The sequence below is a fragment of the Phlebotomus argentipes genome, unplaced genomic scaffold, assembly GCF_947086385.1.
Source record: "Phlebotomus argentipes unplaced genomic scaffold, Phlebotomus argentipes genome assembly scaffold_4, whole genome shotgun sequence".
In the NCBI taxonomy this organism is placed as follows: domain Eukaryota; kingdom Metazoa; phylum Arthropoda; class Insecta; order Diptera; family Psychodidae; genus Phlebotomus; species Phlebotomus argentipes.
In genome coordinates this window covers 13,029,762-13,051,183 of record NW_026776174.1, presented here as the reverse complement: position 1 = coordinate 13,051,183, position 21,422 = coordinate 13,029,762, and the positions used below count along the sequence as shown (strand labels likewise).

Here is a 21,422-nt window from a genome sequence, read left to right as displayed (position 1 = left end):
GAGTTCAAAAGCTCATTTCCTCAAGAGACGTTAGAAAATCATTCATTGGCAACAGGATTTCTTCTAAATTGCTGATGAATCAAAAATAAGTAGAGTAAACAAAGCGTGACAAACAAGCTACAAATAGATTGCAACTATGATAGACAGTTCAATTGCTACACACTGCGAGTATTCTGATGAGATTTAAGTCTGAGTGTTGTGGGAAGTTCGACACTTAAGGAGAGCGATGATCTAATGCAATAGTAGCCAAACATTGCCGTCTCTTATCTCGTCTCTAGCCAGAAAATGGGTGTAGAAAAGTGACTTGTGAATTGGAAACGGAAAAAAACTATCGATCGTCTAGGAAAATAATTAACTTTCTCATTGCATATTTAAATCAGTTTGTTCAATTCTGTCGCCCTTTAGTGAGCTTTTACAATTTTGTAGCACTTCCGGTCGCAATTTAACGATTCTCGTAATGTTGGTTTAATGATCTTCGTTTACGATCACACCTGTTGATCTTGTGGCTAATTTGTCGGCTTTTTCATGCGCATCTTCAAGGAGTTTTCCTCTGTACTTTTCTTCCAAATTTCTGTGCATCCCGTTATGTAAATTCGTGGTGTGATACGAATATTTCTGCCACGATTGTGACCCTGTGTGACATTGAGTGGTGGGTAATCAGTTGAGAGGCCGCAACTCCAGGAGACTCAATCGTTTAGGTCGCGATCAGTCACAGTTTCACTCGCGCAGTGATCGCACTACTTTTGGCTCTCTGGCGGTGCTTCGGCCTTTATCACCTGGGCGATCTTTCACTGTGGGGTGTTTCAGCAGCAAAGGTGACAGTCTTTTATCTCTGCAGTGATTCCTATCGCATGTCTTTACCTCTGATGGTAAACAAAGTTGTGCGCGTTTCCTGCAGATTGCCAAGTGTGACAATTGATAAAAAGTGTGCCTTTAAGAGCTTCGAGCTTTCCAAGTTAAGCCAGGATGAATTGATTTATTTGCCTCTCATGCAAAGTTGCTGAATTTTATCGCGATTGTTTCTTCTGGTCAGTTTCAACTGGTTTATCTTCGCCGTGTTAATTGATGTTGATTGAAATGACATGTGCGCAGCACTCTGAGGAAAATGTGCCAAATTTGAGGGCTTTATCAGTGAGTCACAGGGTGCGGCAGTTGATGTGATAGCAAAAACATTGTCTATTTTTGGAGTTTCCCATGAAAACCTATCAAGAAAAATCACCAAAAAACACCCATAAAATCAAATTATTCTTAAGCTTAAGCTCAAGATTGGGATAAATGCTCCTCGTGTGAATTATGACATTTTGCTCACTGCTTTGCTTGCGTAATTCCACGTACATAAGGAAAGCGATAAATGGGACAAATTAAAAAGTAAATAACCGAAGCTTATCAGTGAGTTTATAGAAGAGTTTAAAAGTTTTTCTCTCATCGTCTCGTAATCGCAAAATTGATATAGAGCTCTTGACCTTAACTTTTTTTTTATCAATTTCGCCTGTCTTTCTTCCCTTTCGGGTGCTTTTTTTTATTGGTTTTTGTTGTTGAAACTGGCCTTCGTGGAATGAAATGAAAAACGTGACGGTTTTATAGAGCAAATTATAGTGAATTTTTAATTTGGCAATAATATCTTTAATGCGTCACGTGGATTGTTATCAACGTAGAGCGAGATTTGATGGCATTCGACCTCTTATTGATTTTCTATATTGCCTTCTTCCAGCCACACAAACTCAGCACACAATACAGGCGATGAATGATTGATTGGCACGCAAATGCTAGGCTATTTCATGTTAGGCCTGTTCGCACTTGTAGCTCTATGCTTTCGGAAATTGTTCTCGAGAGGCTCAGAATGCAGGGCTATTAGAACAGCGGTTGCAGTCGTTGAGTCGAGTGTGTAATTGCGACCTCAGAGATGGGTTTCTGCCACAAATTCTTTTACTCACGCACGCTGTGTTTTCTCTCATTGCAGACGGCGAAGAGGAGGGCACATCGAGTGGTGCGGCTAAAGAGGTGCTGGAGCCAGTGATACGCAAAGTCAAATTCTCACATGAGAACTTTATCATTGAGAACAAGAGTGATATCGATTCGGTGAAGAACGGTGAAAGTGAGACAGACATGGAGGCGGAGAACAGCGACAGACCCAGCTTCACGGTGGGCGAGGAGGCGGCGGAGAACGGCCAGGAGGCGCTGGAGGATCGCGATGACTTCAACCAGAATCTCGTGACGAACGGCATCAGGATGTCGCACGACTTGGCGGAGAAGCGGAAGCGACTCAGGTGAGTCTCAAAACTTTACACGACTTCTCCATTCTCGTTGGGATTGTTCACAAAATACGGGCCGCTGAATAGACATGATAATCTTCATCGCCTCATCGACAATTGACGTCGATTGTATGCGAATGTTGGCGACGACAGAGTTGAATATATCGTAGATGAGAGATGTTTGAATATTCATAAAATTCAAACGATTGTTTATATAGAATGTTCAAGAATGAAATGCGTTAAAACTATTCTAAAACTTGTGGTTTTCATTTACATAAATTAGATTATTCAATGTTTTAATATTTTGATTAATTATGCTCCATTTGGTCAATACAAACTGATTTGTTTATAAAATTTAGCAGATAGCCTTGATTTGTATGACAACCTTTGACTTATTCTTCTTCCGTTTCCACCAGTTGTCAATTAACCAGGCTTTGCAAGTTGTTTGCGAGGAAGAAATACGCGAATGATCAATTAACTTATAGTTTAAGTGTCTCTTTGGTACGAACGCAAAATTTAAGTATTCATCTTTTTATATGAATGCTTTACATTGAATTGAATAATTATTGCTTAGTGAAGAGATATGTTCTTCATATCGCAAATCAGTTCATGTCAAGTGCTCAAAGAATGTGCTGTGTCTCAAGTTGTGGAGCTTTTTTCATTTAGTATCACATGTTCGCAATAATAATAGTGTTTTCCCTACTCATATCGAATAGTTCTGTTGCTAGTCAGTTGGAATTTCAAGTAGTTTCGCTATGATAAAATGCAATTGTTGCATTTGAAGCAGAATGACAGAAAAGGAAGATTTCGGCAAATATTTGCATGTTCCGCACAATCAAAGAACATTTTTAAATCTTACATTCATCATTACAATTAAAGGAAATGAGAAAAATGAGTAATGAGACAAGCCACAAATTGCTTTTTGTTGCACAGCATAATTAGAACACTCAGTCACGCACTATTGGCTGAGGAAAGTGCAAAAAGGAAAAAAATGCAAACAGCATTTCTATGAATCTTTTGTAATCTAATGTGCGTCATTACGACATAATGACATGGGCAGAGATAATTTGTTAAAAAATACAAAAATTTTTCTTATTTGAAGTCACTTCAAATCAAGATAAAATTGCGATTTCTTCAGCTCTAAGGATTGACCATAAGTTATTGAGAGCTTCAAAGGAACTTCTTCGTTTTCAATCAACTACTCTTGCTTCTTCCCTTTCGGCTCGATCTTTAGCCGGCGTTTCTCAACTCTGTCAGATGACGAGCCTTCTGTGTTTGACTGATGAGGGAATGCACTTGATAAGACCTCTCCAACACACCTGAGCGGCTCCGACGGGAGTTCAGCAGGTGGGAGGAGAAATTGCGTGGCGGGAGAACAGTGAGATTCCCCGCCAAGTGGCAATGTCTCTCCGGCGCGAGAGTCGAAGAAGTTGATCAGTCAGTGGTCGTTCGACTTGCAGTTCGCACGCTTTTATTCACCACACTTTTATGGGCGCGCGCACAGCTGAAGAAGAAAGTTGTTAATTATTGCAAAATACCAATTTTTCTTGGTGACCTCTCACTCTTCCGCTGTGGCCCACATTCGAGGCGGCTAGTCTGCTTACCTAATTCTTTATGTGCGGAGTTCTGTGAATTGTGGTGGAAAAGAAGAGAGCGAGAGCGAGAGAGAGAGAGAGAGAGAGTGAAGAAGTGATAAATATTTGTGTAATATTCGCAAAATATATTTTTCTTCTTCGTTATTACTAATTCAAGAGAATGTGCTTGGCTTAACCTGATTTTCTCTCCCTCCACGCGCTTTTTATCGCGCGCTCGTCTTGATCAAAATAATATTAAGTAATCAACTCCGCCGGAGTGAAGAATTCAATCAATTTCTCTCTTTTGACTTCGCGTCTTCGGTCTTTTTGGGCAGTGTTTTCACTTGTTGGACGACAATGATCTTGCTCAGGGGCTTCGAATTGCCATATTTTGCATCATACAGAATGATTGATTGATACAATTGATGTTGATCTGCTGCGGTGATAAGAGAAAAGTTGTTGAGATTACTTGACATTTGTGTTAATACAGACAAAACAATTATATATCTGAGCTGTTTTCCTTGGATTTGGATGGAGAGAGAAAATTTATCATAATTACACTCAATTTAGTGCATTTCGCAAAGTTCTTCAAGGTGCGCTCTCTTGAATTGATTAATAATGTTGAGAAAATCTTCTGTCAAGGTGTCTTTCTTGGTTGAATTTCGAACCCTTTTTCGACACTGTGTGTGGTTTATTTAAATTCCGAAGCTGCTAATTTGACTGAGTGAAAGTTTCTGGCCTCTGAAGTGCCAGAAAGTGCAGATAACATTGCTCCATTCAGGAAATTATGTTATATGGTGTTTGGGTGCATTTGGCCATTGATTGTTAGAGCGATTATGTTGAAGCGACGGGCGAGTAAACGATTTGTTCTGGCCGAAAGTGGTGAGCAGGGCGTTTGGGACACGACAAACGACAGTCCCGAGGCCGTCTTGCCGCCTGGGATTGATATCAAGATCGGTGGCGGCTCGGAGTGTGAGGATGCGCCGCCGAAGGCTGAAGAGGCAGAATTGCCCATCAATTCGAGCCTGTTGAAAGTGAACAATCTCAATACTGGGATAAAGTAATGACGGATGGAGGAGCGAATGCTGTGAAGTGAAGTGACTAATCCTTGTCTTCCTTGCAGACCCAGCATGAGTCATGGCACTGGCCTTGGGCAGGACCGATATCAGGAGAGGGACTTTGTCTTGGCGACTCCTGAGGAGTTTGTGAAGAGATTCGGTGGCAATCGTGTCATCAATAAGGTAAAAGAAACTCGTAAAAGTCACCAGAAATAAAAGATAAATATTGACTCTCTTCAGCATGTTGGAAACTTCTTATATAATCAATAACGCAATGAGAGTCTCACTAGCCTTGATTTGTCCGTAAAAAAAACCCATACATGAGAATCGCGACGAAATGTCTGTGTGAATTTGCGTTGTGGCATATTGTGTTGTTTGATAAAAACCGTGCGATTATTGAAAATGGTAGAGATTATATTTGTTCCAGCACTACATGACATCAGTGCAAAGAGTCTAATTGACGGAATGCGGTGTTTTACCTGCTCATTAAACTAGCCAAACATTTTACAAATTGATTCCGCGATGGAATTCGAATGACTTTCAATTGTTGTGTTTTCAGCACTTGTTGAACTGACGCTAGAGAGACACTAGGTCACAGACATGATGTGACGTCTTTATATAGCTTTAGTTTGCACAGATCTCTTGAGATTTTTGCTTATTCATTGATCTTTTCATACTTCTGAAGAATACCAAAAACAATTGTCATCATTTGTTTGCAGAAGTTTGATGTAATAAAGTTGTTAGTTTTGAAGGTACACCGCTGAAGATTCCTAATAGAAATCAGTTGGAAATACATAAAAGTCAAGATATACAATGAGCTAAGCATATTTCATACTAGTCAAATTGTTGATATAATCTTTAAGACTGCCTGAAAAATCTAAAAATAGCACCCCAAATCCTTTCACTGAATCTGTCTTCTTCTCCTCGTGATTCCAGGTGCTGATCGCCAACAACGGAATTGCCGCTGTCAAGTGCATGCGCTCAATCAGGCGCTGGTCTTATGAGATGTTCAAGAACGAGCGCGCCATCAAGTTCGTGGTGATGGTGACGCCTGAAGACCTGAAAGCCAATGCCGAGTACATCAAGATGGCAGATCTGTACGTGCCTGTGCCGGGCGGATCCAACAACAACAACTACGCCAACGTGGAGCTGATCTTGGACATTGCGGTGCGCACGCAAGTGCAGGCCGTGTGGGCTGGCTGGGGACACGCGTCGGAGAATCCCAAGTTGCCTGAGTTGCTGCACAAGAAGGGACTGGTGTTCTTGGGACCGCCGGAGCGCGCCATGTGGGCGCTGGGAGACAAGGTGGCGTCGTCGATCGTCGCCCAAACCGCAGACATTCCAACACTCCCGTGGTCTGGCTCGGAGCTGAAGGCCATGTATCAGGGCAAGAAGATCAAGATATCGAGCGATCTGTTTGCGCGCGGATGCGTCACGACGCCGGATCAGGGACTGCAGGCGGCAGCTAAGATTGGCTTTCCGGTGATGATCAAGGCGTCCGAGGGTGGCGGCGGCAAGGGTATTCGACGCGTTGACTCGCCAGATGAGTTTCCGACGCTCTTCCGGCAAGTGCAGGCCGAGGTGCCGGGATCGCCGATCTTCGTGATGAAGCTGGCCAGGGGAGCGCGCCATCTGGAGGTGCAGCTGCTGGCGGATCAGTATGGCAATGCCATCAGCTTGTTCGGCAGGGATTGCTCCATCCAGCGTCGTCATCAAAAGATCATCGAAGAGGCGCCGGCGATTGTCGCGCAGCCGGAAGTGTTTGAAGACATGGAGAAGGCGGCTGTTCGTCTGGCCAAGATGGTGGGCTACGTGAGTGCGGGCACTGTGGAGTATCTGTATGATCCCGAGGGTCAGTACTACTTCCTGGAGCTGAATCCGCGACTCCAGGTCGAGCATCCGTGCACAGAAATGGTGGCCGATGTGAACTTGCCCGCATGTCAGCTGCAGATTGGCATGGGAATCCCGCTGTATCGCATCAAGGACATCCGGTTGCTGTACGGAGAATCTCCATGGGGCACATCTGTCATTGACTTCGAGAGCCCGTCGAAGAAACCTCGTCCGTGGGGACATGTCATTGCCGCTCGAATTACATCGGAGAATCCCGATGAGGGCTTCAAGCCCAGCTCGGGAACAGTGCAGGAGTTGAACTTCCGTTCTAGCAAGAATGTCTGGGGATACTTCAGTGTGGCAGCGTCTGGAGGATTGCACGAATTCGCAGACTCGCAATTTGGACATTGTTTCTCATGGGGAGAGAATCGGCAGCAAGCCAGAGAGAATCTGGTCATTGCCCTGAAGGAATTGTCCATCAGAGGTGACTTCCGGACGACTGTGGAGTACCTGATTACTCTGCTGGAGACGAATAGATTCCTGGAGAACACCATTGACACGGCTTGGCTGGATGCACTGATTGCCGAGAGAGTGCAAGCGGAGAAGCCTGATATTCTGCTGGGAGTTGTTTGCGGGGCGCTTCACATTGCCGACAGGCAGATCACGGAGGCTTTCACGAGCTTCCAGACGTCTCTGGAGAAGGGTCAGATTCAGGCGGCAAACACTCTGACGAACGTCATGGAAATCGAGCTGATTTCCGAGAGCATTCGATACAAAGTGCAAGCGGCAAAGAGTGGCACCAACTCGTACTTCCTGGTCATGAATGGTTCCTTCAAGGAGGTGGAGATCCACCGGCTGTCGGACGGAGGAATGCTACTGTCGCTCGAGGGCGCCAGTTACACGACATACATGAAGGAGGAAGTGGACAGATATCGCATAGTCATCGGCAATCAGACGTGCGTGTTTGAGAAGGAGAACGATCCGTCACTCTTGCGAAGTCCCTCGGCCGGGAAGCTGATCAATCTTCTGATTGAAGATGGAGCGCACGTGAACAAGGGCCAGCCTTATGCGGAGATTGAGGTGATGAAGATGGTGATGACGCTGACGTCTCAGGAAGCGGGAACGGTTTCTTTTATGCGCCGCCCAGGCGCTGTCCTGGACGCTGGATCATTGATTGGGCATCTGGAGCTCGATGATCCGTCGCTGGTGACCAAGGCGCAGCCCTTTAAGAGTCCTTTCCCGCACGTGGAGAACGCCAATATTCCCGAGAAGCTGAATCGTGTGCACAATAGTTACAAGGCCATCTTGGAGAACTGTCTGGCCGGCTACTGCCTTCCTGATCCCTACAATGCGCCACGCCTCAGGGAGATCATTGAGAAGTTCATGCAGAGTCTGAGAGATCCTTCACTGCCGCTGCTAGAGTTGCAGGAAGTGATCGCGACGATTGCGGGCAGGATTCCGAATGTGGTGGAGAAGAAAATCAAGAAACTGATGATGCTATACGAGAGGAACATCACGAGTGTCCTTGCGCAGTTTCCGTCGCAACAGATCGCCAGTGTGATTGACACGCACGCTGCCACGCTGCAGAAGCGCGCCGACAGAGATGTGTTCTTCCTCACAACGCAGGGCATTGTGCAGCTGGTGCAGAGGTACAGGAATGGCATCCGCGGGAGGATGAAGGCGGCCGTGCACGAGCTGCTGCGCCAGTACTACGCCGTGGAGTCGCAGTTCCAGCACGGACACTACGATAAGTGTGTGGCGGGAGTGCGTGAGAAGCACAAGGACGACATGACACAAGTGGTGAACACAATATTCTCGCACAGTCAGGTGGCGAAGAAGAATCTCCTGGTAACACTACTGATAGACCACCTGTGGGCCAATGAGCCGGGCTTGACGGACGAACTGGCGGCCACGCTCAGCGAACTAACATCGCTCAACAGAGCTGAACATTCCAGGGTGGCGCTGAGGGCGCGCCAGGTCCTCATTGCCGCCCACCAGCCGGCCTATGAGCTGCGCCACAACCAGATGGAATCGATTTTCCTGTCCGCCGTCGACATGTACGGCCACGATTTCCATCCGGAGAATCTCCAGCGCTTGATTCTCTCGGAGACCTCAATCTTCGACATTCTTCACGACTTCTTCTACCACTCCAACCGTGCCGTGTGCAATGCCGCCCTGGAAGTGTACGTGCGGCGCGCCTACACATCCTACGAACTCACTTGCCTGCAGCACCTGGAATTGTCCGGCGAAGTGCCTCTGGTGCACTTCCAGTTCCTTCTGCCCACGTCGCATCCCAATCGCGACAATGGGGAACTCGAGGTGCCCATCCGGACTGGCTGCATGGCGGCGTTCGACAGCTTCCAGCATTTCCATGACTACTCAGATGAGATCTTAGACCTGCTGGAGGACTTCGCCTCGCCGGCTTTCGTCAGCACGAAAGTGTTGGACGCAGTGGAAGCGGCAGATTCTGTGTCTGATGGCCGTCACAGCACGTCCATCAACGTCTCCATTTCAGACCCAGTGACCAGGATCGGCACAGACATTGACACGGCGCAATCCATGGAGCCCATTCACATCCTGAGTGTGGCTATCAAGGGATTGGGCGACATGGATGATCTGCAGATGTCGGACATGTTTGGTGGCTTCATGAGCTTGCATCGCGAGGAATTGCTGACGCGTCGCGTGCGGAGGATCACCTTTGCGGCGCTGAAGAAGCGTCAGTTCCCCAAGTTCTTCACATACCGCGCGAGGGACTGTTTCAAAGAGGATCGCATCTATCGCCATCTAGAGCCAGCCTGTGCCTTCCAGCTCGAGCTCAATCGCATGCGCACGTACGATCTGGAGGCGCTGCCCACTGCCAATCAGAAGATGCATCTGTATCTGGGGCGCGCGAAGGTGGCGAAGGGTCAGGAGGTCACGGACTATCGCTTCTTCATCCGCTCCATCATCAGGCACTCGGATCTGATCACCAAGGAGGCGTCATTCGAGTATCTGCAGAATGAGGGCGAGCGCGTGCTCCTGGAGGCGATGGACGAACTGGAGGTGGCTTTCTCGCATCCGCAGGCCAAGAGGACGGACTGCAATCACATCTTCTTAAACTTCGTGCCCACGGTGATCATGGATCCCACCAAGATTGAGGAGTCCGTGACGAAGATGGTCATGCGCTACGGACCGAGATTGTGGAAGCTGCGAGTTCTGCAGGCTGAGCTCAAGATGGTCATCCGCCAGTCACCTCAATCGCCAACCACTGCCCTTCGCCTGTGCATTGCCAATGACTCTGGCTACTTCCTGGACCTGAGTCTCTACATCGAAGTCAAGGATCCGGAAACTGGAGTGGTAAGTTCAACTTTATCGTATCTCTTTGCTGAAATTATCAACTGACATTTAATTGGCATTACAGATAAGATTCCAGAGCCATGGCACGAAGCAGGGACCTCTGCATGGCCTGGCCATCTCCACGCCATACATGACCAAAGACTTCCTGCAGCAGAAGCGTTTCCAGGCACAGTCCAACGGCACGACCTACGTTTATGACATTCCCGACATGTTCAGACAAATGACTGAGCGTCTCTGGAAGGAGTACCTTAAAGTGCGACCCAGTGTGGACTTGCACATTCCGGAGAAGATTCTTCTCGAGTGCGTTGAGCTGGTGCTCAACGGTGACGTGCTGGAAGAGGTGCAGAGACTTCCGGGAGAGAATACTGTGAGTCTTTGAGTGTGTTTTGGGCGCATGAATGGCTCTAAATGCGGTGTTTTTTGGGATTGCAGTGCGGAATGGTGGCCTGGCGGGTAGTCATCTGCACTCCTGAGTATCCCAAAGGACGAGAGATGATCCTGATAGCCAATGATCTGACCTACTTCGTGGGATCCTTTGGCGTGAAGGAGGATTACTTGTTCAACGAGGCGTCAGTGTTGGCGAGGAAGAAGAAGATACCAAGGGTGAGGAATTTGGAAGATTATTGACTTCTTAACACTGACAGATGCTCTCTTCTGCAGGTTTACATATCATGCAACAGTGGAGCGAGAATCGGACTGGCTGAGGAGGTCAAGGCGCTGTTCAAGGTCGCCTGGGAGGATCCGGATGAGCCTGACAAGGGCTTCAAGTATCTCTATCTCACCACTGAGGATTACAGCACGCTGGCGAATCAGAACTCTGTCAAAACGATCCTGATTGAGGACGAGGGTGAGCCCAGGTACAAAATCACTGATATTATTGGCAAGGAGGACGCCATCGGTGTTGAGAATCTGAGATACGCCGGAATGATTGCCGGCGAGACGAGCAGAGCTTACGAGGAGATCGTCACGATCTCTGTCGTCTCCTGCCGAGCCATTGGCATTGGATCGTATTTACTGCGACTGGGCCAGCGAGTGATCCAGATCGACAACTCCCACATCATCCTCACTGGCTACGCTGCCCTCAACAAGCTTCTCGGGCGCATGGTGTATGCGTCCAATAATCAGCTGGGCGGCGTGCAGATCATGTACAACAACGGCGTGTCGCACAAGACGGAGGCCGTGGATCTGGATGGTGTGTATCGCGTGCTGCACTGGCTCTCCTACATTCCCGCCTACAAAGGCTGCGAGCTGCCCATCACGGTGCCCAGCGATCCCGTGGACCGCGATGTGGGCTTCATTCCCACCAAAGTGCCCTACGATCCGCGCTGGCTGCTCGCAGGCCGGCCGAATCCCAGCAATCCCGGTGAGTGGGAGTCGGGCTTCTTTGACAGGGAGTCCTGGTCGGAGATCATGGAGCCGTGGGCGCAGACTGTGGTCACGGGCAGGGCGAGACTGGGTGGTGTGCCAGTGGGCGTAATTGCAGTGGAGACGAGAACGGTGGAGGTGACAATGCCCGCCGATCCGGCCAACATGGACTCTGAGTCGAAGACTCTGCAGCAGGCTGGACAGGTGTGGTATCCGGACTCAGCCTACAAGACGGCGCAAGCAATAAAGGACTTCGGACGGGAGGAATTGCCGCTGATCATCTTTGCCAACTGGAGGGGATTCTCAGGTGGAATGAAGGGTGAGTGTTAAGCGCGCTAAGAAATGCCTTTGAGGTGTCTTTAATCGCGCGATGCTTTGCAGACATGTACGAGCAGATCGTGAAGTTCGGCGCCTACATCGTGGACGGACTCAGGGAATACACGCAGCCTGTGCTGGTCTACTTGCCGCCCAATGCGGAGCTGCGCGGCGGCGCCTGGGCAGTGCTTGATCCCACCATCAATCCGCGCTACATCGAATGCTATGCCGATCCGGAGTCTCGAGGTGGCGTCCTGGAGCCCGAAGGTATCGTGGAGGTGAAGTTCAGGGAGAAGGATCTCATCAAGACAATCCATCGCGTGGATCCTGTCACTCTGGATGTGAGTTTTCCGTGGGTTTTTTTCCGCGTCCTGAAGAGGGTTTTAATGCCAATTTCTTGACTTTCTTCACAGCTGAAGAAGGAAATCGCGAGCTTGGGTGACAACAAGGAGAAGGTGCAGGAGTTGGAGGTGAAGATCAAGGACAGGACGAGCTCTCTGCTGCATGTCTATCACACTGTGGCTGTCCACTTTGCCGATCTGCACGACACGCCGGAGCGCATGCTGGAGAAGGGCTGCATCAGCGAGGTGGTGGAGTGGAGGAGTTCCCGGAAGTACCTGTACTGGCGCCTGCGGAGACTGCTGCTGGAGGATGAGTTCGTGAAGAAGATCCTGGACGCGCAGGAGAGCCTGACCGTGGGCCAGGCGCAGTCCATGCTCAGGCGGTGGTTCGTGGAGGACTTGGGCGCCACGGAGGCGTATCTCTGGGATCACAATGACGACGTGGTGAAGTGGCTGGAGCGCCAGCGAGATGAGGACTCCACAGTGTCCAGGAATATCAAGTCCGTGAAGAAGGACGCGATCATTTCGCAGATTCAGAAAGCTTTAGAGGTGAGTCTCTTCGCACCTCTGCTCACGAGTGTTTTCGGGCTAATCTCAATGTTTCTCTCTCTGCAGGAGTGTCCGGAAGTGGCTCTGGATGCCGTCATTGGCCTCTGTCAGGCTCTCTCGCCCGCCAATCGCGTCGAAGTGGTGCGAACGCTGACACATCTGGAGATTGGCGATAAGGAATCCGCGCAAAATCTGGGATGACGCACGCCAAAGTGAATACAATGCATTTAGCTTCTTTCCCCTAAATTATTAGAGTCTCTTCTATTATTGTGTGCGAAACGCTTTAAGCTGACAAATCATCATTGGAATGCAATACATTTGTACGTGAGGGATTTTGCACTCGCGCGGGGCATCTTCACTGAAATCAATGCTGTAAGAATTGTAATTTTCGTTGTAAAATTTAGGAAGAGTAAAACAAGAATAGTTTCACAGAAAATGCGTTGAGTTTCATTTAAGAGAGGCGAAGTGTCTTATGTTAAGAGGTCAAATGTTTGAGCTTAGCACAGATGCGAACCATGTTATAAAAGTAATATAGCTAGAGCACCACGAATGAGTCGCCCTGTGCCAGTTATCTGTTGACGTGTGAGGTTATGTTGGGTGTTTGTTTTGGAGTGTTTTCCTGGGAAAATCCACTAGAACCATGTCAGAAGAGGCAATTCTGGAATATCTGCACATTGAGCTTGTGAACTATGTCTTGTCGGACAAGGAAGTAATGAGAGATGTGGAGAAATCCTCCTGTATGTGACAATATTAGCTAAGACACTTTCCTTCCGGGCACAGGTGAAGGGAAACGAGAACGATCTGTCTGACCTGGAGTACATTGGCTTCACCACCGGCTACCGATTGATCGAGCGACTGACCAGAGAGTGGCCGCGATTCAAGGACGAGTTGGAGACGCTGAAGTTCATCTGCACGGACTTCTGGTCGTCGATATACAAAAAGCAGATCGACAACCTCCGGACGAATCACCAGGGCGTGTATGTGCTGCAGGACAACGCGTTCCGCTTCCTCACGTGCATCTCGCAGGGCACACAGTATCTGGAGCACGCGCCCAAGTACGTCGCCTTCACGTGTGGCCTGATAAGGGGCAGTCTGCTGAACCTGGGCATCAACAGCACCGTGACGGCGGAAGTGCAATCAATGCCCTCCTGCAAGTTCCACATACAAGTCAACAGAGCCTGAGTGTGATGTAAGATTCCGTGTGTTTGGCCTCAAATCACGCTCGGCAAATAAGTCACATTCGTGGTAATCTCCAAATATTTATTTATCAAACTCTGAAGACATGTATAATGATTAGGAATAAAAATATTTGAGACACGCTCTTTCTCTGAATATTACAAATCTTCAACAATTTCCTATTCTGAAAAATATTTGCTCTCGCTCTCTAAACTCCCACGAAAACGCGTCTTCGCATGTCCACTTGGCCGTGATATGGAAGATTTCATTTAACATAGCAATGCAGTAACAAAAGTTATCTGAACTCATACACACAAATCGCGCACGCACTTTTAAAACACCCTTTAAACGAGGAGTAACAAAACAAATTACTGATACGCAACAAAATTTGATCGCTAAACGCAGTCTCTCTGGTCTTTTTCAATGGATAACAAAGTCGTCTTTGAAGTCACACAAGAAACAGTAAAAGCAAAGTATTAGAAAGCATGCGAAGCGCCTGTCTACATCAGCTGCGTCCTCATCGATGGTCCCCGGAACGCGTACAGCTCCTGGTAGTGCCGCCGGCGGTTGTACGTGATGGCGGCGTAGACCAGCATCAGCACGAGCAGCAGCGCGAGGCACGAAGTCACGAGCACGGTCACGGCGACGACTTCAATGAGACAGAAAAGCGTGCGTTTGTTAGTCAGAATGGAAAGTGATTAGTCACAAGATTAATGAGAAATAATAGGAATAGTTCTGCAAATATCAGAGTGATAAGGAAAACAGCTTAGAATATCCAGCAGGCACTTTTAATTAAAAATCTCTACGTAAAATGTAGTTAAGTATACATTTCGCACAGCTCTACGTGATTTGAAATTGGTGGTTTTGGTTCATGTTCACTCTCTTAAAGCTCTTCGTTTGAGTGGAATTGGTCAGCATCAAAGAAATCCCAGACACTCTGACTGCTTTCATCAGAGCCTTTTTGTAGGATTATTCAAAAATACAGACACGTTAATTGTCCGCTAACTAGAGAAGGAGCTCAAAAAATACTCACTCGAAGACGATGGCGATGATAGATCGACCTCTTCGTAGCTCATGGTCATCAGTGGCAGTTTGCACTCCGACTCCCAGTCGTCGGGCAGCAAGTCAGCGTACAGCAGGAACATCTTCTCCAGCGGACACGATTTCCCGCACCGCGGAATGTCCATGGCCTCAGGCTCAGCCGTGGTGTTCTTGTAGAACACGGACACGAAGGGCTTGCCATCGAACAGGCGCAGCTCCAGCATCACGCACGCGGCGAACGGCGGATTGTGAGGCGGCTGAAAGAGCGACGTTTGGCAGTTAGCAACATTTCCACGCGAGCCTCATTAACACAATGCATCTTGATAAGCGCGGCAAAACAGTTCATAGCTTTTGTGCTTAAACTAGTCAGTGGCAAGTGAATTTGAGCCTTTTCCAGATTTACAGCATGTTTCACATGTTGCGCACAGAGTCAATTTAATCTCCAGGAAGACTCATGCAAAACTTCTCAGCTGTGCAAGAACATGATAAGCACACGCTTCGCGTTTGACAACGTGGCCAATTCGAAGTGCATCATATATTAAATTTGCACCTAAACTTGAGGCATAAAATCTATTTTGCGCACGTCACAATCTGAACTATCAAATTAGGGCATGAGAAATTACATTAAATATGTCGAATAAATCTAATTTACGTTCGCACATCACACTTAAGGACATCGATTTTCTGACACTGAATTTCTGAGCAACACTTTCCATAAGTTTGACCCAAAAAGAAGCCCTCTACAACTCAATTTTCTGAAACTCATGAAAAATGCATGAGAATTCAGTGCATTCTATTCTGAACAGTTGTGAAATGTGTGCGATATTGCACAGTAAAAGATACGCAGAGCATTCAAATTTAATTCCCATTGTCTACTCACGTCGAAGAGTCCAAGGATGTTGAGCAGATTCCCCACGGTGACGTCGTGAGCAGAGTAGATCCACAGCGAGCGATCGGGCTTCAGCGTTCCTTCCGTCTTGTTCACGAAGCGCTCGAGCATCTCCTTGAGAATGGGTCCCGACTTGAGACGCGCCAGCTGCGGCGTGCTGCAGTACGTGGAGAAGGACTTGGCCGAGATCCACTCCATGTCGCCTGGGAAGACGCTCTGCGCCCAATCGGGCAGCGTCTTGTTGTGCAGCGCCTCGATGAACATGCAGCTGTAGAGCATCTGAACACCCTCCAGACTGTTGACCTTCTTGCCGCTGTTCAGCGAGAGGTAATCGTACAGCTCCTTGTACTTCCTGTTCAGTTCCTTGTACTCCTCCGACCGGCGCTTCTTCTTCAGCGCATACTCGTACGCCGGGCACGCCTTCTTGCTCGCCAGCAACGCGTCCATGCTCTCTGGCATCGTGTGCACGGGAATGGGCTGCCAGCCGAGTTCCTCCTGCCACACGTCGCGTCCGGCCGGCGGATAGAAGCCCGCCAGATTGGACAGGGCGCTCTGCAGCGTACGCTCGACGTCTGTGGAGCGCACGTAGATCTCATTGCGATCATAGAGTTCCCCCACGAGCTCGCTGTAGCGATTCCTCAGCCACTTTCCCAGCTCGAAGTGCTGCCTTTTGCCCTCCTGCAAGACAACATGATAAAACCAGGCATTTAAACGAGCATTTAAATGTTAAATGACACTCCGCATTAGCTTTTATCACTCTCTGTCCGTTCTTTGCACGTTTCACTGATAAGACATCGAAGAGTTTTGTCGAAAAGCATTCTTTTGGTTACTTCACACATAGTGAAAATGCAAATATCTCGAGCCAAATTGGGTGAGAAGCCAGACTTTCTCTTATCAGCAAATCACTGGAGATTCAAAACGACAGACAAATACAGTTCAAGCGGTCATTCAATTCAGGACAAAGCCAAACAAAGCACTTATTTTTATCTGGAAACCCCATGAAATCCAAATGATCCGCTAGCACAGAAAATTACGATGAAATTTCCACACAAAAACCCCGGAAATTCGATCTTGTGCGAGCGTCGACAAAACACAAATCCACGTGTAAAAATCATGGAACTCACATTGGTCAGCTGGCCCCAGTCCACGCCGTCCCAGGCCGAGGGCGTCCTGTAGGGATCGTTGGGGTAGGGATTGATGGGCGTCCGGTCGCCGTGACGGTACATCTGCAAAGGTCAAGGGCAAACGACAATTTCGAGGACGTCCGAGAGCAGAGGATTGAAGGTCACTGACCACATGGGCAAACACCAGCTTCCCCGTCTTGTCTACGCCCTCTGAGGCCCCAAGGCAGGGCACCAGGAGCCACAGCAGCAGGGACACTGCCTTCAGCTGCTCCAGGAACATTTCACCGCGCTTTCGTTGCACTCTTGCGGGAGATCAAATCGCGCGCGATCACAGAACGCGAGGGAGTTGCCAAATGTGCTGCACGATAACTAAGCAGAGCGCTACAGATGGAATCTAAGTGATAAAATCAATTTCTCTAGGACAACATCGCGCTCACGTGTAGCGCAGCTTCACACAACAAAGGCCATTCGTCAACTGAGATCAGCTGTGCGCTGCCAGAGACTCTCTGGGGATTTTCCGGCAGCACTGCGTGTGTTTGTATAACAGTAGAACAGTTTTGGGCGCGGCATTTGAAACACTCGTGTTTACGTAAGATTCAAAAGAAAAATGTATTTCTATCGATTTGTACTGAGAAATCACAGACAGTTTCTTTTCCAGTCTTTTGCATCATGTCTTTTGGGTGTCAAATCAGTCAAAGGCTTTGATGGGAAACCTGCAAAAACACAAAAATCCCCATTAGCGAAGTGACAACAAACCTCCGGAAGAAAGTAACTAGAATCATCAGTTAAACCGTATATTAAAAAGAATCTACTAAAATGTCTATGAAAATTGCCGCAAGAAAATATTCCGCAATTAAAGATAGATAAAAATTTAAGACGTCGAGAGTTCAAGAAACATCTAGTCTAGAATGTCTAGAATAAAGATTTAAGATAAGAACGATTTTCCCTTTCGCTTCATTGCACTTCTCGCTTCCATTCGCTATTAATTCTTTCTTAAATGATTGTTTTTTGTTCATGTTTGGTGATTTTATTTTTTTTTTCATACGTACCACAAAAGCATCGAGAAAACTCAATGTTTTCAGTTTGGGGCAAAACGTTGCTAAATATCGATGATAGTCGCATTTGGGCCGCATTTTCTCTTTCATCTTTTCTCCTCTCTGACGCATTTAAGACATCGCAATAATCCCGCTTTCACCCTTTTTCACACAATTTCGTCAAATTCAAGCTTCTGTTCCGCATCAACGTTAACCCTTCCACAACGACTGAATTATAGACTAGAAATGCTTAGACAGACACAAGAAAGAAGAATTTCTCCGGCTTAACCATGAAGAATCTTCAAGAAATAGAAACTAGAAATCACTTTACGCATCATCGTGAAAGGGTTAAACGACGTAAAATCCCGTGAAATCACTAAATGCACTTAAAATTGAGTCTCTCCAGTCGCTCTCCTTATCAATCAAGCTTGATTCTGTCAAACGATCGCCTGTCTTTCACTTCTCCGTTTGCATTATTTGCGATTCTCTTAACAAAACGCTTTCGTGAGTGCACTTTTCCGATGGCGAACGAACGTCTTTCATTCTCAAACACTCTCGCTAAAAATCAAATTATGGATTAGTGGCACATAAAATGTGTTTATCCGTGAATTGAACAGTCTTTTATGCAGATGGAGATGCTTCAATGGTCTCTCGGCACTGCAAACTGAAGAGTAGATCTTATTCTTGACGCAGCATCGCTCTCTAACCAACGCTCTTCTTATCAACTTCTCAGACGCATGACCAATTTTCCGCTTGTGTTGCCTTCCGAAAATCGCATCCTTTTCCATCGACAATGCCATTATTTTATTATATCCATTTAATTTAGTTGATAAATTCCTTTGAACGACATATAATACATCATTTTCCTTCTCTAAGCTATCCTTAAGTAAAACTCTGAGATACTTTCAAGCAATCCGCTTCTTATCCGTGATATTTCTTCGTTCATTGAAACTAACAGAAAAAATTGTGAAAAATGTCCCTAAAATATTCATCTAATCTTCTCCTCCTTCCTGTTCTGCATTACAAAATAATGTCAAAATAAAAGTTTCGTCCTACAGTTGAGAGCTTCTTTTCTGCAAGAACAATTGGAAGATTTAAAGAAAAGCTAATCTCTCTCTCTAACTTCTTGATCAATTGCCAATATTTGATGGTTGTGCAAAACTATTTCTTTGTAAAAATCATTCCTGATATCTTTTCCATCGTGCCGTGAGGAGAATTTCACAAAAATTCCCCTCGTAACGTGTTTGTTTTTCTGGGGAAACGTGAGGGCGAATGTTCTTTACCATCTACGAGGCGGCCCATTGCTACAATAGAAATATTCATTATGGAGAATATATAGATCATGATCGGTTAAACTCGCTTCGGGACATCACATGACAAAGTGTTTAAACATCCGCAAATTATCCTTTTTCACTATTCATCATCAAGGTGATCAAAAAACGCTTCCGTGAGTCGTGAAAGCACTCACAATCGCCAATCAGCGCGATCAGAACGTGCGTATGGGGAATAATGTGGCTGGAAAAGGGCTGCAAAAACTCACTCTACTCACCGATTCATGCCACCTCCGCCTCCGAGTGGCGGGAAAGCCTGGTTGTAGCCGTCTCCCATGTCAAACCCGCCTCCTCCGCCACGCGGACCTCCGCCGCCGCGCCTGAAAGTGCAGAAAAACACACCTCAATGCACAGTTCTTCAGGTGTAGCGACAAAATTTGCCAATTAAGAACCAATATAGCTCTCAAACATTAATAAAACTCACATTTGAGGGCCGCGTCGGGTGAACATCTCGCCGCCGCCCATTCCGGATGGACGTCCCAGGAAATCGCCGGCTCCGGCGAACTCACCGCCGCCCCGGCCGCGCATCGGCGGCGGGCCTCTTCGCATGTCGTCGAACGGCGGCCCATCGCGACGGTCGTCGAACATCGGGCCGTCCTGATCGTACATCTGACGCTCGGGCAGGGCGAATCCGCGGCGATCCTCGTTGCTGAACCCGAATCCGTCGTCATTGAAGCGATCCGGCCCACCGGCGCCGCCCATGGAGCCGCGATCCATCATGCCTTGAGTGGAAAGCTCATGAAGTGAGTGCATTTTGGTCAGGAGACTCCTCACAAGACTACCTCTGTCCATCATGCCGCCGCGCGCCATCTCCATAGGCGGCAGCATGTCGTCGAACGGCGGAAAGGGCTCCATTCCATTGCGCATCCCGCCGCCCTTGCCGCGCATGCCAAAGTCTGGCCGATCGCGCTGGTACGGATTCGGCCTGTTGTTGCCACGGTTGTTGTCCCGCCGCATTGGACCGTTCTGACCGCCTCCCATGGCGCCGCCGCCGCCCATGGGCCCTGGAGTGACACGTGAGTTTACTGATTACCTTTTCAAACCCTCATTAGCACTGCTCAAGGTACACAGAAATCAGGAATTTGACAGTAATTTTTAGAGAATATTTGTTGGAAATTCGAAAAGAGCAGCCAGCGGAAAATCCAGAAGCCTTCTTGGCCTGATTTTTGATCTTACAGAAGATATTCTGACAACAAATTGGACAATTTATCATCCCTGACTTATTCCTAGACAACTCACCTCTCATGTTGTTCCTGACACCACCGCCACCAGGGCCGCCCTTGTTCATTCCCGGACCAGGAGGACCCCGCATAGGGCCTCCCATGGGCCCTCTAGGGCCTCCAGGGCCCATTCCGCCCATCGGACCGCGGGCGCCCATCGGCGGACCGCGCTGCATGCCGCCCATGTTGTTCCTCTGGCCCATCATTCCGCCGCCGGGCCCCTTCTTGGCTCCTCCCGCACCCCCAGCGCCGCGCTCCTTCATCCGCCCACGCTCAACAGTTATGGTCGCGCCGCGGAATGTGGTGTTGTTCAGCGCCTGAATGGCACTGTCTGCCATCTCCTGAGATTGCATGTGCACGAAGCCGCACCTGTTCATGATGTCACACTCAGTGACGACCCCGAATTTCTCAAACAAGCGACGCAAATCCTCTGGCTTGGTACCCTGGGGCACACTGCCCACGAAAACCTTTGTGCGCTGCAAAATACCAACAATCCCGTCAATCCCCGAATCACAGAAATGTGCACAGACACTTTGGCCACTCACCGGAAGCATTATTCACCCGTTTATTTCACTATAATATTGCAAAATGTTAGGAAAACTGTTCACATTGACAATTTCCAATAAACTCTACGATTAAATGGCGTGTCGATGAGAAATCTATTAGAAACACCCTAAAGTCCGTGTGCTCGGAAACATGTCAAGAGCAATTTTGCCTACATTTTGGCGCAATGAGTGCAATTGGCGGGAAAAGTATCTTTACGGTTAATTGCCAATAAAATGATAGAATTTATTCGTCAAAAGTGTGCAGAAATCGCTGAAATGCAATTCATTTGACAAATTTTATGAAGAATCTTTTATTGGAAGCAACATCGATGCAGGTCAATAAGATTTACTGTCCAATTATTTGCCACTTTTCGAGGTGAGAGTCTCGCAATGAGACAAATTCTTCAATCAAACGCAGCCTCATTAGTCATATTTTCAGGAG

The 21,422-nt window shown here is 47.7% G+C and overlaps 4 protein-coding genes across 7 annotated transcripts; 2 read left to right on the top strand and 2 right to left on the bottom strand.

Annotated features, from left to right (window-relative positions):
* Positions 1-518: 518 nt before the first annotated feature.
* Positions 519-13,056, top strand: LOC132258331 (acetyl-CoA carboxylase). The gene is made up of 11 exons (XM_059755603.1): positions 519-815; positions 1,712-1,881; positions 1,961-2,267; positions 4,950-5,067; positions 5,821-10,050; positions 10,115-10,417; positions 10,483-10,653; positions 10,711-11,734; positions 11,797-12,071; positions 12,144-12,620; positions 12,687-13,056. Exons 2-11 carry the CDS (start codon positions 1,764-1,766, stop codon positions 12,819-12,821), a joined length of 7,158 nt encoding a protein of 2,385 aa, XP_059611586.1. The 5' UTR covers positions 519-815; positions 1,712-1,763; the 3' UTR covers positions 12,822-13,056.
* A 126-nt stretch (positions 13,057-13,182) lies between these two features.
* On the top strand, positions 13,183-13,802 carry LOC132258139 (trafficking protein particle complex subunit 6b). The gene is made up of 2 exons (XM_059755270.1): positions 13,183-13,329; positions 13,401-13,802. The coding sequence occupies exons 1-2, from the start codon at positions 13,261-13,263 to the stop codon at positions 13,800-13,802; spliced, it is 471 nt and encodes a 156-aa protein (XP_059611253.1). The 5' UTR covers positions 13,183-13,260.
* Positions 13,803-14,293: 491 nt separating this feature from the next.
* Positions 14,294-17,322, bottom strand: LOC132258138 (prostatic acid phosphatase). 2 transcript variants are annotated; one of them, XM_059755268.1, is made up of 5 exons: positions 17,020-17,322; positions 16,851-16,952; positions 15,718-16,404; positions 14,830-15,094; positions 14,294-14,445 (listed from the first exon to the last, which is right to left on the bottom strand). In XM_059755268.1, exons 1-5 carry the CDS (start codon positions 17,128-17,130, stop codon positions 14,297-14,299), a joined length of 1,314 nt encoding a protein of 437 aa, XP_059611251.1. In that variant the 5' UTR covers positions 17,131-17,322; the 3' UTR covers positions 14,294-14,296. The 2 variants fall into 2 exon arrangements, with proteins under 2 accessions (XP_059611251.1, XP_059611252.1); XM_059755269.1 differs by lacking the exon at positions 14,294-14,445 and adding an exon at positions 14,463-14,753.
* Positions 17,323-17,434: 112 nt separating this feature from the next.
* On the bottom strand, positions 17,435-21,088 carry LOC132258186 (serine/threonine-protein phosphatase 1 regulatory subunit 10-like). 3 transcript variants are annotated; one of them, XR_009468266.1, is made up of 7 exons: positions 20,981-21,088; positions 20,455-20,911; positions 19,998-20,219; positions 19,640-19,937; positions 19,434-19,535; positions 17,900-19,188; positions 17,435-17,563 (listed from the first exon to the last, which is right to left on the bottom strand). XR_009468266.1 is itself a non-coding variant. In XM_059755339.1 (6 exons), exons 1-6 carry the CDS (start codon positions 20,987-20,989, stop codon positions 19,164-19,166), a joined length of 1,113 nt encoding a protein of 370 aa, XP_059611322.1. In that variant the 5' UTR covers positions 20,990-21,088; the 3' UTR covers positions 17,435-19,163. The 3 variants fall into 3 exon arrangements, 2 of the variants coding, with proteins under 2 accessions (XP_059611322.1, XP_059611323.1); XM_059755339.1 differs by having other exon boundaries at positions 17,435-19,188; XM_059755340.1 differs by lacking the exon at positions 17,900-19,188.
* Positions 21,089-21,422: the final 334 nt, after the last annotated feature.